The sequence below is a fragment of the Solanum lycopersicum genome, chromosome 2 (assembly GCF_036512215.1).
Source record: "Solanum lycopersicum chromosome 2, SLM_r2.1".
Taxonomy (NCBI): Eukaryota; Viridiplantae; Streptophyta; class Magnoliopsida; order Solanales; family Solanaceae; genus Solanum; species Solanum lycopersicum.
In genome coordinates this window covers 18,482,183-18,505,070 of record NC_090801.1, presented here as the reverse complement: position 1 = coordinate 18,505,070, position 22,888 = coordinate 18,482,183, and the positions used below count along the sequence as shown (strand labels likewise).

At 40.1% G+C, this 22,888-nt stretch overlaps 2 protein-coding genes across 2 annotated transcripts; both read right to left on the bottom strand.

Moving 5' to 3' along the window:
* Nucleotides 1–11,112: 11,112 nt before the first annotated feature.
* LOC138341921 (uncharacterized) lies at nt 11,113–11,718 on the bottom strand. The gene has a single exon (XM_069294106.1). It carries the CDS (start codon nt 11,716–11,718, stop codon nt 11,113–11,115), a length of 606 nt encoding a protein of 201 aa, XP_069150207.1.
* Nucleotides 11,719–15,216: 3,498 nt separating this feature from the next.
* Nucleotides 15,217–15,756, bottom strand: LOC138341920 (uncharacterized). The gene has a single exon (XM_069294105.1). It carries the CDS (start codon nt 15,754–15,756, stop codon nt 15,217–15,219), a length of 540 nt encoding a protein of 179 aa, XP_069150206.1.
* Nucleotides 15,757–22,888: the final 7,132 nt, after the last annotated feature.

The window sequence follows — 22,888 nt, the reverse complement described above, 5'->3', positions numbered from 1 at the left end:
AAATACACTCATGTCATAATCCTTTATAAATTCCAACCACCTTTTTTGGCGTAAATAAAGTCTTTTTGAGTAAATACATATTGTCGGCTCTTGTGATTGGTGAACACATCAGCATGTACCCCATAGAGATAGTGCCTCCATATTATCAAGGCAAACACTACGGATGCAAGTGCAAGGTCATGAGTTGGATAATTTCTCTCATGTGGCTTGAGGTGCCTAGAGGCATACGCTATGAATTTGCCGTGTTGCATGAGCACACATCCTATAACCAATCGGAAGGCATCATAATAAATCACAAACCCTTTGGTATCCTCTGGAAAGGTCAACACCCAAGTGAAGGTGATCTATCTTTTAATAATTGGAAGCTTTTTTCTCAAGATTTCGACCATTCGAACTTGGGCTTCTTTTGGGTTAAGGCCGTTAATAGAGATGCAATAGATAAAAATCCCTCAACAAACCTCCTATAGTAACCGACCAACCTAGAAAACTTTGGATGCCGGTAGGATTCAAAGGTCTAGGCCAACTCTTGACCACTTCCGTCTTGCTCAGATCAAACTCTTACTCTTCACTAGAGACAATGTGACCAAAAAATGCAACTGATCTCAACGAAAATTCACACTTACTTAACTTAGCAAAAAGTTGGTTATCCTCGAGAACTTGCAAAACTATCCTCAAATGGCTCATATGATCATTATCGCTCCTAGAGTATATCAAAATGTCATCAATAAATACAATCCCAAGCTAATCAAGATACTTTCTAAAAACTCGATTCATAAGGTCCATGGAAGCAGTCGGGGCATTTGGTAGACCAAATGACATAACTAGGAATTCAAAGTGACCATATCTTGTTCGGAATGATGTTTTCGGAATATCAATCTCCCTTACTCTAAGGTTATGAAAACCCGACCTCAAGACAATCTTTGAAAAGTAACTCACTCTTGGAATCGATAAAAAAAGTAATCAATCCTAGGGAGTGGGAACTTATTCTTTATGGTGACTTTGTTCAATTCACGATAGTCGATGAACATTCTCAAAGACCCATGCTTCTTCTTCAAAACAATATTGGTGCACCCCGTGGAGATATTCTTGGTTAAATAAAACCCTTATCTAGCAAATCCTTGAGTTGATCCTTTCATTCTTTCAACTCAGCTAGAGCCATTCGATAAGGAGGGATTGAAATAGGTTTTGTATCTGACAATAAATCTATGTCAAAGTCAATCTCCCGCTTCGGAGGAATTCCAGGTAGGTCATCAGGAAATACCTCCAGAAATTCCTTCAATACGGGTACCGAATCTATGGGAAGGACCTCGAATTCAAGATCCCTAACTCTCACTATGTGGTAGAGACAAGCTTTTGCAATCAATTTGCAAGATTTTAGACATGAAATAATTTTACCCCTAGGGTTCGAGTTTCCTCCTCTCCACTAAAAAATGGGCTCATTTAAAAATCGAAATTTGACTACCCTTGTCCTACAATCAATCAAGGCAAAGCAAGCATGCAGCCAATCCATTCCCAAAATGACATTGAAATCTAACATATCAAGTTCTGTCGAGTCAACTAATGTAACTCTATTGGTCAAGGAAATAGTACAACCTTTATAGAATCTTTTGGACACCATGGGATCACCCACCGAGGTAGAAACCACAAAGGGTTCATCTAAGCTATCATTTAGTAGATAAAATTTTATGGATACACGGGGGGTCACAAAAAATGACGTAGCACCAGGATGCAAAAATTCATATAAATTAATGGAAAATGATTGTTACATACCAGTAAACACGTATGGAGAGCTCCGTTAACCGCCTTGGGATTGTAGAGCATAAAAATAATTTTTTGGGGGCATCAAGATTCGGGGCATTTGCTTGTACTTGAGAATTTTCCGTTACTTGAGATTTCATTATAGGGAAATATCTCTTCATGTGACCACTCTTTCCACAACCAAAGCAATTACTCGTGCCAAATAGACACTTACCATAATGTTTTCTACCACATTTAGTACAAATAGGCTTCTTAACATAAGAACTACCACCTTCACCATCTTGGGGATTGGGAGTAGACACCTTACTCTTGTTGACCCTTGGAGCATTAGGAGGGCCTTGATTGGAAAATCTCTTCTTGAACCTTGGTTTGTCTTGGACGTCAAACCTAGTTCTGGAAGAATTCCCGTGTTCAGTTCTAACCTTCTTCAATTTCCTACCAACTGGCTTAAGCTTTTGCTCCTCAATTTGTTCGACATGAACCATGAGACAAGAGATGCCCATTCCAGGAATCATCATAGCCAACATAAATTCATTAATCACAAGGTCGGATATCTTTATAAAAAATTTGTTCATCTTAGCCCTAGATTCTTCAACTATTGTAGGAGCATGCTTTGATAGTTGAGTGAACTTGAGGCTATACTCTTTTACACTCATACCCCATTTACAAAGGTTGATGAATTCTTGCACTTTATCTCCCTTAATTCTAAGGGAAAGAAACTATCAAGGAAATACGTCTTGAAAGACTCCCAAGTAACCCAACTTTCTCGAACCGGCCTTTCATCCTTCCATTGCTCAAACCAAACTTGAACCACATCTTTGAGTTGGTAGGCGGCTAGTTCTGCCTTTTCTTGAGAAGACACACCCATATCATCAAGAACTTTGAACACTTCATTGATGAACCCTTCTGGGTCCTCCTCACCTTAGAACCACAGGAAGTAGTGGGATTCATCCCTGTGAAATCCCTAATTCTTGAAGTGGCGGGGTTAGCATTGGGATTAAAATGCACCCTTGCATCTCTAGAAACTTGAGTAGCTAACACTTGATTCAAGCTATGAATAATCACTCTTATATCAATGTTAGACATATACCTTTTTCAATTGGAACTGAATGGTTTTGAGGAGCATGAGGGGGAACCGCCTCATTCAAATTCTCCTTCTCGGCCCTTAGAGCATTGTTCATTCTGGTATTCATTTCTTATAGCACAAGAAAGAGAATAGTAGAAGGGAGAAATAGAGTCACGATGCTTGAGGCACATTGTAGGAGTCAAGATTCTTGAGGCATAATCTAAGGATTCGATGAAAGGAGTAGATAGAATAAAGACTTTTAGGCACAGCTAAGGAATAACAATAGAGTGAAAGTTCCTAAGCATCACATGGTCTCTCATTCATAAGAATAGCGCGCTTCACAGTGATGAATAAGACCCTAGACAGATGTGGTTTAGTGAGACATCAATCCTAAGATTACTCAGCTTTATGCTCTGATACCATGTTTGTAACAACCCCCTAGTCGTTACCAACATCGTCGTCCTCGAAGTGGACCCAGACTAGCCCTTAGCATACATCATAACACATCATAGGTGAAAAATGTGAAAAATTTAAAACTTTATGTAGTGAAGTTTACTTAGACTTCTCATATATTATATATGGATTTTACATGGACTCCTCACATTTGAAGTTTAAATAGACTTCTCTTTCAGTATAAATAAAACATATAAGAGTCTAAAGTCTCATCTCATATATGAACAATCTACAATAGTATAAACGCTTGGACATAGCCAATTCAAGAATAATATTCCATTATAGGCTTACATCAATTGTCTCAATGATAAAGGGAAGAATAAATGTCTATAAACATAAGCAATATCATAGCTAGAGTGGAAACATGGAAACATCCCCAAACTCGATGACTCACCTATGACTTGGGGAAATGTCGAAGTCTTCCTTGAAAGTGACCAAGAAACTCCTCAACGGATAGAACCTAAAATGTTTGGGAATCAGGGAAAGTAATATGGGTTATAACATCACACCTACTTAGTATGACTTCTTTGCACAAAAATAATAAATGTATAAGAAAAAGGACATTTTAGTCAAAGTACTATGTGGGCACATAGTTAAGGGTCAAAAAGATTGTTACTAGGAAACCTAACTTTCTAACATGGGAGTTCCCATATCATGAGACAACACATAACTTGGGAATCCATACTTACTTACGTGAGGAAACCCATACGGGAGGCCGTACTTACTAAATGTGAGACCTCCATCTCATTTACATGACCTTTCGGTGTTAAGCATCTATTCCTTTCTTATAACCATCTTTAGTCATCTCAAATGTTCACACTAGCCTTTACTAGGCCCTTATGCAAACATATAAACATAATAGCTCATAGGTAATCACAAGAGAGAATAATTATTTAATTCTAGAACCATAAACAAGTGAGTTAACCTTTCACTTTAACTCTTAATTATAGTCATTACGAGCTACATTGAACCAGATAACAATAAATAACAGAACATGCTTACACACATTGTAGTGAAGTCACAAGTCTAGGGTTAAGGATGAAGGATACTAGTCATAAACATCACCACAATACATTAGAAATAAAAACATTATTATCTAAGAAACTCATCTTGCATAATTGAACCCAAGAAAGAATCAAGATTCATAGCTATTTCCCTTTACATGATCCTTAATACTTCCATCACTCAAAAACACATATCCAATATATAATTAAGGTAAATTCAAGGAATAAAACATGTGTTTTATCGAAAAAATATTTTCGGCAAGAGTTTTTATTTTAGAGGTATTTTCGACTTTTAGGAGTCGCCACTTAATTTGAGAAAATTAAGAAAACTGGTTTTCAAATAATTAAACAGAAAATCGTTTGAAAACTTTTAAGGGTTCGGGATTCCTATTAGCGTCTTAGGAAGGTTACGAAAAAGCACCTAAGACGCTCCGTTAAATAAGGTTTTCCGACGATTAACAATTTGACTATTTAATTTTAACTTCTGCGAATTTTTTCTTCTTTAAAAGTTAGATTTCTTAAAACCCAACGAACTTGCAAAAAAATATTGTTTTAAGATTCCGTTAAAGTTAAATCTTAACCTTAAGCAACTTTCAAATTTAAAGATCCATCGTTTTAAAGTTTAATTTTACGTTTTAAGTTCGATAAGGTAAAAGGTGTTCGGTGGGGTTTGGAGTTTTCTAATCCTAGACGAAAGGCATTTAAACGAACATATAAACAAATAGTTCGACAGAGAGAGAGAGAGAGAGAAAGAGAGAGATTTTGGGTCCAAATTCGGGTTCTGTTCGCCTTGATCGAATTTTGGACCCACATGTTTTCGGGTTTTTACCAATTTTTCTTTCGTGCCTGTCTTAGTCTACACATACGAAAATAAATGCGAGAAAGTAAAGCAACGAGGGCTTATGCCCATTACAAAATAAAATAAAATAAAATAAAAATAAAGGAAAAAAAATCTTCCAATTTCTCTTCCTCCAATTCCTTCAATTCTTCAATCTAGTTCAATTTGAGAATCAGTCCGCTGAATTTTATGGCTTTGACTCGAAAAGAAGAAATCAAGTCTTTCATGGTTTTTCTTAAAGATGCCGAGAGAGGGGAAATAAAAGTTCACAATGAACTCGAGGCAAAATTTTCATGCAATACAAAATAGGGAATGGTCAGAGGAAGATGACATAGAATAAATAAATGAAATAAATAAACCAATAAAAAACAAAAAAAAAACTAAAAAAAAACTTATAGTCCCCCGATGGTAACAGACTGGGAATGGGGAAGACGGAACAAGCAATCAAGTCATAATAAGAAAGACAAATCTTCATGGCAACACATTCAGACACATTTAATTGAGCATGCTATAATGCAAGACAAACATTTAACCAAAATACATCAAACATAACTTGGATGTCAAATCAAAGCATAATCATGGATGATATCTTATCGGATAAATAGACACACGACAACATGTAGCAAGAACAGTCAAACTAGCGCAACATGAAGGAGACGACGGAAAAGAAAGTAATGAAAAACGTGAGTCGACCCAAGGTAAATAACTGTATTGAGGCGATTTTACTTGCCCAACCAAACAATAAACTTTCAATTTCATAGAACATGGCATGCATATGGCAATCTTTGAATTTAAAATTTGACCTGTCAAACTAATAACAAAAAAAACAACAAACTCCAAAATAAGACATCACTATTATCGTTCAATACATTACTTTGCTACTGCCCAACCCATCATCGAATAAGTTTGACATCAAATGCAAAAAAAAAAAGAAGAAGAAATGACAACAAAGATGACGACAAAAGAGTCTGAAAGGAATCTGGATTTCATGCCTACCAAACGGATAACAACTACCACTCATATAAGCAAAATAAAAAAAGGGATTCCCTTAAACAAATTCATACATGAGCATAAACAGGGGGGGCGGGGCGGAGGGAGAAACAGGAAGTGAAACAGAAACGGGTTCGGAGAATCGAAACTTCAAACACCGTTCATTCCCTTTAAAACATTATCAAACGCCGGAAATTACAATAAACACAATCAAAGACAAGGCCAACCACGAATTTCAAACAGCCACTGCACTACATCAAATCAACAGCAGCTACAACCAACCTAAACGCTAAAGTATAAACAACCGATACAACTAAGAGTCGAGGGTCAAAATGAATGTTACCTTTCTAAATGCAGCGAAACGGGACTATGTAAGCAAGGGAGAAAACGACTTCACACACCACTCGAACACGAACGGAGTTCGGCCTCAGGCAAAATATCACTCCGAAATTGGATTCGAGAAGAAACTCGACAGCAATCCAAACAACGAGGCAAAAACAAGAAAAGAAAAATGGAAAAGCAGGCTGAGTTCACTGTCGTCTGTGAATTTCTTTAAAACAAACGAAGAAGGAAACAGAACACTCTCTTAAAATTTGTCTCGCCCCTTCGTGATAGAATTCTCACAAAATTACAACGTAAACTTTTAGACCCCAAATTTCTAAACCGAAAATTACTAACCCCAAAATTCTAACCCCTTAATCTGAAGAGGGAGGGGGGTTTATATAGGAAAACAATTAGGGTTTTCGAGGGGAATGCGGGGCAAAGGAATTTCGGCCCATTTTTTCAAAATTTGAATTCTTTGCCCTTAACACAACACCTTTTTTCTGAAAATCCACCCCATTCTGGAAACGCAAAAGGAGGGAAGGACGGTCGAGATTAAATGGGTGTCCTTGCAATGCGACATGTCCTCATCTCCACACGAGCAAGGACGATTTGCAGGTGTACGCAGCTGGCGAGATTGTAACGCAGAGAAAGGGAGGATCCATTTCTGCGTCACCTAGCGCATCTATGCGCGAGGTTTGTACCAGACATCACTTTCTCCATCACACACGCGGAGGAGGAACGAGAGGAGGAGAGTGAGCGTGGTGAGAGATGCAGGGAGATTTTGGAATTTCATCGCGTGGGTGCTCCATTTTCTGGGTTTGCGTCTGCGGAGGGGTTTTCGTTGATGTTTTTCTGTTCCTGGGAATCTGCCGCGTGAGAGGAAGAAGGAGAAAGGGATGGGGGGTCGGGTCGGATCAGAGGGAAAGGGGTTTGGGCCTGGGGAAAATATGGAATTGGGTTAAGGGGAAAAATGGAGTGGACTGGATTAGGAAAACGTTGGAAAGAAATGGGATGGTCCGCTGAAGAAGGTTGGATTGGGCTGGGAATTGAGTTAAGAGGGGAATGGGTTAGGGAGTGAAGGCTTGGGCCAATAACACAAAGGGGAAGGGGCCCAAATTCGTTTTTTAGGTATGTTTAAGGGGAAATCATGATAAAATTTGATTAAGCTTTAAACCAACGAATTTGTATTAATTAATCAACGAGCTTCTTTATTTAGTAAAATAATTATTAAGATAGTAAAAAGTGATTAAAGTATAATTATAATTTAAATTAAACAAGTTTAATCAAATACTTAAGTGTATTTCTTAGAGGGTTTTTGAGTAATCAAAAAATATACTAACTATATACATAACTATGTAATATATATATATATATATATATATACACTATCTAAAGTTATGATAAGTAGCATAAAATCCATGTATTATATATATATTTTTTTAAATTTTCGCAAGATTTATAAAACTAATTAACCTAAATAATTCAGAAAACTCACGAAGCTCGATAATTCATTTATACCGACGTGGGTCAAAAATTGGGTGTCAACAACTGTCCCTCATTTTACTCGGGTTGAAGCAAGCAGCTCGAGGAAAATGAAATTGACCAGACCAATTTTGACCAACTCCAATCATTTCAAAAGGAAGGATTCGACAATGGGTCTAGGAATTATGGCCGAACCCTTGCAACGGGTTTCCTACATATCTCAGGCTATATGAGAATTTAGGCCACTTGTAGTTCGATAAGATTGATTTATCGCACGATTTGAAAGAATCAAAAGCCACATCGACACCGAATTATGAAGGTATCGAAATTCTTGAGAATACAATTCGAGAGATAATGTTGGAATACAGCCGAGTTTCAACATTGAATCCGCCTACATATCCATAAACCTTCGGAATCAGGCTGTGTGTAGTTCGACTCGATCGGCGGAAAGGAAATCTATTATGCTAGATAACCTTCGGTTTTGGACAAGTGACGAATTAAAGAGTATGAAAAGGAGGCTTGTAACCTCTTAACCATGAATGTGGCGCGCTTCACACCCATAATTAAGAACTCACACCGACATTATTTCCAAAGCTCTTGACGCATTGTCACTCAGATTAAAAACATGCTCCCGATAAATCAAAACTTGCGGATGCGAGAATGAAACTGACAGAACTAAAGAAAACCCTTATGCCTCGAGAGGGGTGGTATGATTGTGGTAGAAGTCGCTCCTCTGCTTGCGTCCGAAGAGTGTGATATTCCTTTTTGATGTCGCCCGCACCTGTGGTTTTTGGAGAATTCATCCTTTTTGGATGCTCTTGATAAAGACTGAGATAAAACTCGTCAGCTTAAAAATGCAATTAGGATGGGAGACAGTGTCTTTTTCACCGTGCCGACACTTCCTTGTTCTCCTCCAATCGACGTCGACTTGACTGGTCTGGCGTCCAGCAAATAAAGCTTATGTCTTGTCTTTTGCAATATAATCTTCAATGTACTCTATATTTGATGTCGAAATAAATAAATAAATGTTGATGCGATATTGATGTCTCTTCGGTCGTTATCTTTGATGCTCTTCTTGACATTTACTTTTATAAGAAATATTAGAATGCAATCGAGGCCAATGGATAAGTGTTGCTCTTTCTTTATCCGTGTATGTCCTCTTGCGGGGCATGAATATCTTCCCGCGATACGTAAATTCCTGCGAGGCATGAATCTTCTCGCGATGCATAACTTTCAGCGAGGCATAAAATCTTCTCACGATGTATAAATTTTGACGACGCATGAAATCTTCTTGTTATGCATAATTGTTGGCTCGCAATGCATGATTTTCCGCAATGCATGACTTTTTGCGATGCATGATTTTTAACGAGGCATGGATCCTTCTCGTTATGCATAAATTCCAACGAGGTATAAATTTTTCTCGCGATGTCTAAATTTCAGCTAGGTATGAAATCTTCTCGGGATGTATAAATTTCGACGAGGTATGAAATCTTCTCGTCGCACATAATTGTGAACTCGCAATGCATGATTTCGTGATGCATGACTTCCGCGATGCATGATTTTCAACGAGGCATGGATCCTTCTTGTTATGCACAAATTCCAGCAAGGTATGAATTCTTCTCGCGATGTGTAAATTTCAGCGAGGTATGAAATATTCTCGCGATGTATAAATTTTGACGCGGCATGAAATCTTCTCGTCATACATAATTGTTGACTCGCAATGCATGATTTTCCGCGATGCCTGATTCCTACAGTATGACTTCCGCGATGCATCATTTACGCGATGCATGATTTTTCAGCATATATGACTTCCGCGATGCATGACTTCCGTGATGCATGACTTCCGCGATGCATGATTATTTATATCGTCTGTATTAATGATAACGACAAAATGACCTCCACATAATATACCGACTTGATCGATAATAACGAATAATAAAATAACTATCTCTTCTGGGGTAATGTGTTATCTTAATTTACAATAATTATCTTGTTTTGATGACGTATTGCAAATAGCGTCCTCTACGGATATCGTTAAATCTTTGCTGAGATTCCTGTTTGATTCACCTTTGAATCTGGCTAGACACTTTTGTAAATTTCGTATTGTTGGAGAATGGCTTCAAATAAACAAACACATTCACAAGCATCTTGACACAAATGATATGAACTGCCTCCTGCTTTCAGTAAAATTACTGGTTTTGGAGATAGTTTTTTCCTCTTTGGGAGCTCTTCGTGTTAATCTGTCGGGAGAATTCGGCCAGTTTCACAGCAAAACTATAAACCTGCATCCACAGAAAAATTGTCAATTTTTAAAACATACTGATCTGTGTCGATTTCTCCAGCTGTTTGGTCCTTCTCTTGATATCTCCGGTTGATTTCGTGATTTCCCGACCCTTGGTAGATAAGAAGATATATCTTATGACAAAACAAATGAAACATAAAAGGGAAATTTTCAGAGAAAATAGAAAATCTTTAAGAAATAGTATATTAAAAAAGTCACTGCCAAGTCATGTCATATCAGGCTTAACGAGCTCCTTCGAATCCGACACCCGAAAGGTCTATCTGATCATTCACTGATGAGTTTCAGAGGCACTCCAGACTCGTAGGGAACATCCATAACAAAATTTTTAGGCCATCCTCAAAAATTCTGTCCCTGTTTTATTGTCTTGCTTATCTTTCTACTGTAGCTGAACAGATCGCGGGATTTTTGAGATCCTCTCAAAAATTTTGTCCCAGTTGCAGATCTCAAAACGTCTTTAGTTTGGTTTGCTGAAGAGAAGGCTTTCTCTGGATAATTTTTGAGTGCCTCTCAAAAATTCTGTCCCTGTTCTATTGTAAAGGGGGAAAATAGAACTTACGCCCTTGTGGCGCCTACGTATCCCGTTGAGGCAGGAATCCGGTCAAACGTAGTTCCCCTTAAAGGTTAACAAGAATAAAATTTACAAGGAAACCGACCGAGGCCGACAAAGGCCGCCTACATATCGCATTCTTGAGAATTCAGGTCGAACGTAGTTCAGACACAAAGAAATAATTAAAGGGGGTAAATGGGGTGGCCGAAGCCGACATAGGCCGCCTACGTATCTCGTTTTCGAGAATTCAGGTCAGACGTAGTTCGTTACAAGAGAAGTAATAATTTGAAATAAATGTAAGCAAACAGAACGATTACAAGTAATGACAGAAAAATGCGGAATGAAACTTCACGCATAGTATCTATTGACAACATTTGAGTTGATAGGCTTGGGCAATACAGCGCCATCCATCTCTGACAGGACCAAAACACCTCCAGATAGTACTTTACGAACCATGTAGGGACCTTGACAGTTTGGTGCGAACTTTCCTTTGTACTCGTCTTGATGAGGAAAAATACGCTTAAGAACCAACTGTCCAACTTCAAAATTTCTGGCTCTTACTCTTTTGTGAAAAGCGTGAGTCATTCTCTGTCTATACAACTGGCCATAACAAACAACGACCATTCTCTTCTCATCAATCAAGACAAGTTGATCAATCCGTTTGCTAACCCATTCGGCGTTACTTAATTCAGCTTCTTGGATGATCCTCAATGACGGTATCTCACCTTCAACCGGCACGACTGCCTCTGTTCCATATACTAGTAAATATGGAGTAGCCCCAGTCGAAGTTCTGACTATCGTTCGATAAACTAGTAGGGCATGCTGTTTGTCAATCATTTTCCTCGAAATCTTTTTGATGTTCTTGTTGGCGGCCTCTACTGCTTCGTTCATTTGAGGGCGATAAGCAGTTGACTTTCGGTGGATAATCTTAAATTGTTCACTTATCTCCTTCATCTAATGACTGTTGAGATTTGCACCGTTATCAGTAATGATGGATTCTGGAACTCCAAATCTGCATATTAGGTTGTTGCGGACAAAATCGGCCACCACTTTCTTGGTTACCGACTTGTAAGAGGCCGCTTCCACCCACTTGGCGAAATAATCAATGGCAACCAAAATGAACCTGTGTCCATTGGAAGCGGATGGCTCTATAGGACCGATGACATCCATTCCCCAAGCTACAAATGGCCAAGGTGAACTCATAGCGTTAAGTTCGTGAGGTGGCACCCGTATCAAATCGCCGTGCACTTGACACTTTTGGCATTTTTGCACGAATTTGCAACAGACATTCTCCATAGTCATCCAGAAATAACCAGCTCAAAGAACCTTTCTTGCCAAAGTAAGCCCATTCATGTGTGTACCGCAAACTCCAGCATGTATTTGTTCAATAAGCCTCGCAGCTTCAATAGCATCCACACATCTTAAAAGACCCAAATGTGGAGTCCTCCTATACAGGACTTCTCCATTCAGAAAAAAATTGAGAGCCATACGATGTATCGACTTCTTTTGATTAGATGTAGCGTCTTCTGGATACGTCCCAGACTTCAAGTACCTCTTTATATCAACAAGGCAAACCATCTGCTTCTGATTCAACGTGTGAACAATGGACCGGGTGTTCCTTCAACTCTATATCCAGCGGGTCAATGTAATCAGTATCCGGATGTTTGATCATCGAAGCGATGGTGGCAAGAGCGTCGACTAATTCATTATATATTCTGGGAGTATGTCTAAACTCGATCTTCCGAAACCTTTTACATAGATTTTGCACATACTGTACGTAAGGTATAATTTTTGGGTTCTTCACAGCCCATTAACCTTGAACCTGATGAATCAAGAGGTTTGAATCCCCAATAACCAGTAACTCGTACACATTCATGTCAATGTCCATTTTCAAACCAAGAATACAGGCTTTGTATTCAGCCATGTTGTTTGTGCAATTGAATCGTAGTTTAGCTGCCATAGGATAGTGCTGACCAGATTCTGATACCAAGACTGCTCCAACACCTTTACCTTGGTGATTCGCCGCTCCGTCAATGAATAATCTCCAACCTTGATACGCTTTAGAAGTCTCTTCACCCACAAACGACACTTCTTCATCGTGAAAATATGTCTTAAGAGGTTCATATTCTTCATCAATGGGATTTTTTACCAGATGGTCAGCCAAGGCTTGTGCCTTTATTGCCTTCTAAGTCACATACACGATATCAAACTCACTCAACAGCATTTGCCATTTGGCTAACTTTCCGGTCGACATCGCTTTCTGGAAAATGTACTTCAGGGGATCCATTCTGGAAATGAGATATGTAGTATACGAAGACAAATAATGTATCAACTTCTGAGTGAGCCACGTCAGAGCACATCATGTTCTCTCCAGCAAAGTGTAGCGAGATTCGTACGGAGTAAATTTCTTGATTATGTAGTAGATAGCCCTTTCTTTCTTCCCTGTCTTGTCGTGTTGACCAAGTACACATCCAAAGGCATTATCTGAAACAGACAAATACAGTAACAAAGGACTCCCTTCTCGCGGAGGATTCAATACTGGTGGGTTAGACAAATAGCTCTATATAGCGTCGAAAGTGGTCTTGCACTCCTCTGTCCACTTAGTCGGGGCGTCTTTCTTCAGCAACTTGAAAATAGGCTCACATACCACTGTTGATTGTGCTATAAACCGGCTGATATAGTTTAACCTCCCTAAGAAACTCATCACCTCTTTTCTCGTTTTCGGCGGAGGTAACTCTTTAATTGCCTTAATCTTGGAGGGGTCAAGCTCAATACCTCTTCTGCTGACTATAACCCTAACAACTTCCCAGCTGGGACTCCAAAATCGCATTTGGCGGGATTTAGCTTCAAGTTGTACCGATGCAAACGTTCAAAGAATTTTCTCAGGTGTGTCAAATGATCAGAATTCTCGCAGGATTTGATTATGACATCGTCCACGTACACTTCAATTTCTTTATGAATCATGTCATGGAAAATAGTCGTCATGGCTCTCATGTAAGTGGCACCAGCGTTCTTGAGGCCGAACGACATCACCCTGTAGTGATACACACCCCAAGGTGTGATGAACGCTGTTTTTTCTGCGTGTTCTTCATCCATCAAAATTTTGTGATAACCTACGTAACAGTCCACAAATGACTGCATCTCGTGTTTGGCACAATTGTCAATCAAAATATGGATATTCGGCAATGGAAAATTATCCTTCAGACTAGCCTTGTTGAGGTCTCTATAATCGACACAAATCTTGATTTTTCCATCTTTCTTGGCGACCGGAACGACATTGGCCAACCAGGTTGGATATTGCGTTACTTCTACTCATCGAGACTCTATCTGCTTGGTGATTTCTTCCTTAATCTTCAAACTCAATTCAGGCTTGAATTTCCGAGTCTTTTGTTTCACCGGCTCGAAACCTGGGTTGATAGATAGCTTATGAGATACGACATCAGTACTCAACCCCTGCATGTCACCGACTTCCCAAACAAACACATCACTGTATTCGGCGAGCAAATGAACCAGACTCTCCTTCTGAGTTTTATTCAGATAGGTGTTGATCTTAACTTCTTTGACACATTCCCTCCCAAATTCACCGTTTTTGTCTCCTCTAGATTCGGTTTATGTTGATTCTCGAACTATTGAAATTCTTCTACAACATAGTCTAGTTCTCCACTTTCTTGGTAGTCATCAACCTCATCGTTATTTGTCTCATTTTGCTCATTTAGCTCATGAAATGACATGACATTGGGAAAATAAAGTATAACAAGCAACTAAATAAATAGATTTAAAATAAGGAGTCTTTCATTTAAAAACAAAAATGCAAACTTGGGTCATGGCACAGGGCCATGTCGCCTTTTAAACATCATAAAGACAACTCAAAATTCGAACAATTAAGGAAAATGTAGAAATGATGGGTCTCGGGCCTCTTCCGGATGACCACCAATTTTAGAATGCATAAAATGACTCCTTTCTACCAAAGAGTTCGGGACATCAGGATTGGCGTGGAAGTCCAATTCTGCAGCATCTCCCCTGGTTCCGCATCACAAATGCCAGCTGTTTTGACCTCCTCCTCGATGATAGAATTGATCTCCTTGAAAAGGTCACAGATTCCTTCCCCACAGTTTTCAGGGTCGGCACACTCTTAGATCGAAAAGGACCGGTACAGATGCGGGATCAGTTTAGCTAACTCTTGATCCTTGTTCTTCTTCATCTTCATATCTTCATGTGTGGGGGTATACCCCAAACCATATTTTGATCCTTTAGCAAGGATCGGAACTAGGTCAATAATCCATTGGGATTTTCTTCCCAATCCAAAACTTGGTTCGAACCCATTCTGTAACATTACCGTGGCGATCATTCTGTTCACGGCCGGCATGGTAGTCTGCGGGGCCAAGCCCTCATCGGTGGCATTTACCAGCTCCACCGTGTAAAAATCCGAACATTGCGGCATCTCGTCAAATACTAGCTTTGCTTGCCTGAGTGGCTCCTTTCACCGTGAATAACTATCTCTTCATTTTTCCATACCAATTTCATCATTTGGTGGAGAGTGGAGGGGACAGCTCCAGCCATGTGAATGAATGGCCTTCCCAAAAGAAGGTTATAGCTGGTGTCGATATCCAACACTTGGAACTTCGCGTCGAACTCCGCAGGGCCCATTTGGATGGTCAGGTTCACCGCCCCTAATGTGTCTCTTTGCACACCATCAAACGCTCCTACATTAACCTGGTTTTGCTCTAACTTTCCGAGGTCAAACCTCAGCTGCTTCAATGTGGACAAGGGGCATACGTTCAAACTAGATCCATCGTCTACCAAAACACGATTGAGGACCTTTCCGCGGCATATCACAGTGACGTGTAAAGCTTTGTTATGGGATCTCCCTTCGGCCAGCAATTCATCATCGCAGAAACTGATAAGGTGTCCCCGAATGACTTGGTGAATCATGGAAGCTACGTTATCGCTGCTCATACTTAAGGGAACGTACGTGTCATCAAGAGCTTTCATCAAAGCCTATCTGTGGGACCAGGAGCTCATCAGTAGGGCCCACACAGAAATCTGGGCTGGAGTCTTCTCCAAGTGTTTGACAATGGAGTAATCTTTAGGCTGCATTCTCCTCCAGAACTCCTCGGCTTCTGATTCAATTATTGGTCTCTTGGCATGATCTTTCTCTTATCCTCCGAGAGCAAGCTCATCAGGAGTGTAGCATCTGCCAGATCTAGTCATGCCTTGGGCCACGACCATTTTTATGACAAACTTGGGTTTGGCGAGAGTCTTCGAGGGCACCAAGGCAACAACCTTCGCAGGTGTCAGAATAACGAACTCTCCCTTTTCCCTGACGCTTAAAGAAGCGACAGCCTTCTCCAAGTCTTCCTGTGCAACAAGAGTAATCCTCTTGGTTTCACACGCCTCTTCGTCTGTTTCTATCATGTTGATGTTTCCACCCCCATGATTTGGCAGCGGATTTGTATTGACGTTCGGCGCCGCATGCTGAAGGGAGACCACTTCCTGGTCGATCAAATCTTGGATCTTGTGCTTAAGATTGATATAGTCTTTAGTGTCATGTCCAACACTGTTGGAATGATAAGCACATCTCTGCTCCGGTTTGTAGAATCTGGAGTTGACATCCACAGGCTTGGGCCCCACAGGGTGGATGTATCCGGCCGTAGATAATCTTTCGAACAGCTTGGTTCTGCTTTCAGCCAGCGCGGTAAAGTTTCTGGAGGGATTCTTCTCAAACCTGGGGTGAGAAGGATCATACCCGCTCTGCTGAGGGGGAGGAACTTGTTGATAACTGCGAGCATTTGGGCGAGGAGCTTGGGTTGTAGGTTAGGGATTTGTCTGGTAATTTGGCACTGGAGCTTGGTATTTTGTGAGGGGGCTTTAATATGCTGGAGTTTGAATTTGATATGCGGGGGAAGGTGCTCGATAGCTTGGCTGTACATTAGCGCAGCTGGGAGCGACATTCTGGTAAAATGAGGAATTTGATAAGCTTGGGGGTAATTTGGGTATACGGAGGGAAAATTTTGGGGATTTGGGGGTCGATTTTGATATGACAAAATTTGAGAATCTGGATAAGCGGGGGACAGCATGGTAGTTGCCAGAAAGATTGGATTGTGGATGATAGGCTTGGTGAGACTTTGGTGGAGGCTTGGAGCAGTCTTGAGGACGCGGTGAGTTTTTGGGGACCTTTATTCCCCCGTATGAAATAGCGGCAACCTCCTCTCTCTTCTTCCTCACAAGTCCGGAAGATCCAAGCGATGCGGACACTCGGGCTATCTTCCCCGACTTCAGGCCATCTTCGATAGTCTCACCCACTTTGACTATCTCGGCGAATTTGGCTCCGATCAACAAAATGATTCTGTCGTAATATTCGGGCTCTTGCACCCGTACAAAAACCTCTACTATCTCCTTTTCTGTCATCGGAGGCCTCACCCTCGCTTCCTTTTTCCTCAATCTGTAGGCAAATTCCCAATAGCTTTCTGTGGATTTCTACTTCATTTTCTCCAAAGAGTACCGATCAAGGACTATCTCGACGTTGTATGCAAATCTATCAATGAAATCTTTAGCTAGTGTTCTCCAACTGGTCCATTGTCGAGCTTCGTGTGACGTGAACCATGCCAGGGCCTCACCGCACAGACTCCGTCCGAAGAACCTCATCAGTAAAGCTTCATGTTTGCCGACTCCCACGTGTTGATCGCAATACGTTCTCAAATGCGCCATGGGGTTGCCTACCCCTCCGAAGGTATCAAACTTCAGGATTTTGAACACTTCAGGCAGGTTCAAGTCTGGGTAGATACACAGTTCTGCGTAGCTTAATCCGGCAACATCTGTAACGCATTGCAACTCTTTCATTGCCCTCTTAATCCCCTCCTTTATGTCTATCTTTGCTTCTTCCCTTGCTTTCCACTCTTTCTCCTGCTCCTCGTAATGATCCAACTCGAAACCGTTCACCTCATGCTCAGCCGGGACGGGGACTTGGAATGTGGTTCATTTTGGGAGGGGTGGAGCTATGGAAGGGCTCGGGACGTTCTGTGCAGTTTGATAGTTTTGTGGATAGTTTTGAGGATTGGTATTTTGGGTTAAGTGGGGATGTGGTGTTTAAGGGTTGAAGGCGGTCGGATTTTGGTTCTGATTTTGGGGTGGTGGGGCTGTTTGAGTGTTTAGGGGGTGTAGTGGCATTTGTGGAGGGTTGTTTGGAAGAGGTGAGGGAGTTTGATAGGATACTGAAGCGTACTGGGGGTTTTGGGTTGTCATATTTATCCCAGATGGGTTATGCACCGGTGTCGACGGATGGTTCTGAGTAGGATCCAAGTTGGATGAGGGGAAGTACGTAGGGGGTCTTGTGTCGATAAAATTAGGACTGAATGCGGGTGGAGGCGTGTCATGCCTTCGTTGCATCTCGACCCTCATATCTGCTATCTGCTGCATCAGTTGCGCAATTAGCTTATTTTGTTCTGCCACGGTGGGCTGAGCCACCACAACATCTGTAAGGCTAACTTCATCATTGTTGTCTCCCATGGCGGTATTTCTTCTGTCTGAATTCGGTTCGGGGAAGTAATCTGCAGGACCTTTTGATTTGGTGAAGTAGGGGTGATCTGCCAGCTTTTATCGACACAGATCAGTTAAAAGTACCTAAGAGGTGAAACAACTCAAAGGAAAATTTGTTAGTGCATATTCGGAGTACAAAATACATGATATCGCACAGAAAGCAGATAAACACACAAGTCGCTTTGTTTGCGGATATCTCAACCCATGAATGAGGACGGGAATATATTTTGAACAAACAGGAATTTGTTTGTTTGATAACGCTATCTCGGGAAGGCTGATCACGTTGAGCTATGGTCTTCTTGCAGCTGTTTTTCGATGTCCGTTGATCTTATCTTCGTATCTTCGAAACACGGGGAGAATGAAAATTTTCAGCGATAGGGGCTGGGCCGGGAAAGGCTGCCTACATATCTCATAAGGAGAATTCAGGCCCAACGTAGTTCGGGTTTAGGATGAAATCTTTCATTCATTCTTTCATTGCGATTACAAGGAAATTAAAGACAACATTGAAATTCCCAAGCAACGACAACATTTTGGTCGTTTCTCGTCCTGGGGCTACGTCATTCCTTCTAGACAGTCGGAAGTAGAGGCTTGTAGACGATTTCCTCCTCATCGTCTTCCTCAATTACTTCATTGTCGGGGCCACTGTTATCTGCTTCCTGGTCACGGACGAGGTATTTTCCGCCCTTTCTGTTTCTCCGGGTCATCAATTCCTCATCTACTGATGCACTTCTGGCCAACAACATGGCAGTCTCAATATCTATCTTCGCTTCTCTCGCCTATCCTTCGTGCACCTCCAAACGATCTTTAGTGGTTGAGGTGAATCCTAAGCAACATCTTGATCCTCTATTGATGGAGTTGAATGAATCGGTCATTAGTAAATTTAATGACTCATTCTTCTAAGATATTGGGGGGATGATGTAGTTAGGTACCAAGGTAGGTTGTGTGTGCAAGATGTTGATGACTTGAGATTACAAATTTTGGGAGAAGCTCATGGTTCCCTATTTTCCATTTATCTGGGTTCCACCAAAATGTATCGTGATCTACAAAAGGTCTATTGGTGGAACGTTTTGAAGAAGCTATAGCGGAGTTTGCGCCCAAATTTCCTAATTGTAAACATGTCAAGGCCGAACATTAAAGACCGGGAGGGTTAACTCAAGATATAGCTATTCCTACTTGGAAATGGGAATATTTCAATATGGATTTGGTTGTGGGTTTGCCTCATGCCCAAAGGCAAAATGACTCAATATGTGTTATTGTGGATAGATTGACAATATCTGACAATTTTATCCCAGTCAAAGCTATTTTTTTGATGGAGGAATACGCTAAGTTGTATCTTAATGAGATTATGACAATGCACAGAATCTCCTTGTTTATCATTTTGGATAGGTGATCTCAATTCACTTCTAATTTTTGGAAATTGTTCCAAAGTGGGGTCGTTACCAAGGTAAAACTTTGTACCAGATTTCTTCCATAAATAGACAGTTTGGCGGAACGATCCTTCCAAACCTTGGAGGACATGTTGAGAGAATGTGTTATTGACTTAAAGAGTGATTGGGATGATCATCTACCATTGATTGAATTTGCCTACAATTATAGTTATCATTCGAGTATTTCCATGGAACCCTTTAAGGCCCTTTATGAAAGAAAATGTAGATCTCCAAGGGGGTGTTTTGAGGTAAGTGAGTTCGCTCTAATAGGTTATAAAGCAATGTATGAGGTTATGGAGAAATCCCAACTCATAAGGGATCATTTGAAGACGTCCCAAAGTCGACAAAAATCTTATGCCGATAATAGAAAAAGGGACCTTGAGTTTATGGTAGATGACTTAGTCTATTTGAAGATATCTCCCATGAAATTAGTGTTGAGATTTGGTAAGAAGGGGAAACTTAGTCCCCTCTATGTGGGCCATATGAGGTTGTGAAACACATTGGAAATGTTGCATATGAGTTGAAATTACCTCTTGAGTTGTCTCTTGTGCATCCAGTTTTCCATGTGTCAGTGCTCAAAAAGTGCATAGGTGATATGGTATCTTTCCTTCCTGTAGAAGGTATAGAATTCAATGCTAACATTTCCTATGAAGAGGTACCGATTAAGATCTTATACCGACAAGTGAATAAGTTGAGGAATAAAAAAGTATCTTATGTAAAGGTTCTTTGGAAGAACCAACTAGTAGACAATTCTACTTGGGAGGCCGAGGTCGACATGATGTCCCGATATCCTCGTCTTTTTTCTTTCTACTTCTAGTCAAGGTTGAGGTTAGTAACTTCTCCTAACTTTGATTTTGTAAAGGTTTTTTGTGTGTTTTGAAACTTCTATGGTTTCCTTTCAATATACATGCTTTTGTGAAAAATCTATGTTTCATATGTGCCTTAAATTATATGTTCTTCATACTTGATGATACATGATTATATGATTTATATAGTTTAGTTATGTATTATTTATTGTGGTGAAATAAGTCAAGTGTGAAATGATGTGTTTCCCTTTGTTTAATATGTTGAGCTATATGAGAAGGAGAATGACATTCCACCTTGAAAATGTGAAATAATGAAATATGTGCATAATTGGTGTTGATGTAGATCCTACCTCATAATGATGCTTGGTTGTACGGAGAATGGAGTGAATTTTCCTTCTTTTGTATGTTATAATTATTATATGTCATATGTCGGTTCGGCTGATAGTCTGGAGTTATAAAATCCAAAGAAAGATGTTAAAGTGTCATTCGAGGATGAATGGTCCCCAAGGTGGGCATATCATTACACTTAGTACATTCAATGACTTAAGCTAGGCATCCATGAGTAGATAAACAACTTGACATGGGTCATAAAGATGTTAGAGATCCTATTTCATGTTAGTTAGTTTAGTTTGGAATGATAGGTCGGTAGCAATTAAGAACCACCATGACGTTTGGTGAACTAGTAACCTAAACTAGTGTGGTGCTAGTGGTGATAAGATGGTTCAAAAAGGGGGTATATAGGGGTTGACCATGAAAATTTGATGGGAATGGACACATGTGAGTAAGAAGGGGATTAAGGGATCAAGGCCATGGGAGGTGTACCAACCTTAAGGGGCAAGCCAAAGCCAAAGGCCAAGGCTACTCCAAAAAGGGAGGCTACTGCCTAAACCTTCATGAGCATGACCACGACTCGTGGTCATGACCACAAAAAAGTGGGGGGCTCGTGAAGATGCCTTGTCCATGGAAAAAGTATGGCAACTTGGTCTAGCTACTGTCCGAGGCACCACGAGCCACTTCACGATTCGTGGTGCACTTGACAGAACGGGAGGCTGGTCGTGGTCTTGCCTTAGACACTTAGAGAATGGATAGATTTGGAGGGGCTACTTCCAAAGGCACCTCGAGCCACTTGACGGGCAGTAGTGCATGGTCACGGGCAAGGGGAGGTGGTCGTGAAGATTATTTAGAATCTCCTAGAATTGCACGTTGGGGGAGGCTATTGCACCACACTTCACGAGCACCACCACGATCTGTGGTGAACATCATGGCTCGTGAAGTGAGGTGTGAAGTTTTGACGGGTTTTCAATGTCATGTTCAAGTTGGATTTCCATTTTAGAAGCCCAACTTAGGAAGAGGTATTTTGGGGGTTGACTATATATTGGTTTAAGTTCATTTATCACTTAATTTCCACTTCAAAACCTAATCCCAAATTTAAACCAAGTACTCCCACTTCTCTCTAAATTCTCTCTCTACCCCAACCTCCGTTGCAGAAACATTGAAATTTCAAGAAGAAGACCCAATCTCCAAGTTTCATAATCACATTCGTGGATAAAGTCTTCCTAACTGTATGGATTCTTTCACTCTTGGGATTCCTTCCACAAGAGGTCCATTCAAAGATGATTTCAGAATCACCCAAATTCAAGGGTTTACTCTACATATGGGTTTCTTCTTAAATTGAAGTTATGGATCAATTATGAAGAATTATGATTTATTAGGATGGTTTATGTGTATAATGATTTGAATTGTTATGTTTCACTCGAATTCCCCATGGATCAATGTTCGTCCCCCAAATTCCATAACTCATTGATCTTTCTTAATGAATTGTTTGGAAGTGATAATGTCTCCATTGTTAGACTTGTGTTAATTATGTTATTATATTCATGGAATGCTTATTGCCATGTATTATTGGGCTTTTATCTATTTCCATGGATGTCTCTCTTCCCCTAACCCTTACCCGAACCTTTGATTTATGTAAGATGGCTAAAGATAATGAAGCTAAAGGTATTCTTGTGTGTGTGTGTGTATATATATATATATATATATATATATATATATATATATATATATATATATATATATATATATATGTATATATATATATATATATATATATATATGTATATATATATATATATATATATTTATTTATTTATATTTATTTATATATATAATTGATATAGATGTTAGTCTTGAAGGGATTTCATGGAGGCCAGTGGTATGACCTTCTAGGTCATGAAGTAGTTATTTTAATTTTGTTATTGTTGGCTTATATTTTGTAATGTTTGTTAATTGGAGAATGAATGATGAAGTCATGGAGGTATGATTATGCTGTGAATTTGATGAATTTTGAAATGTTTA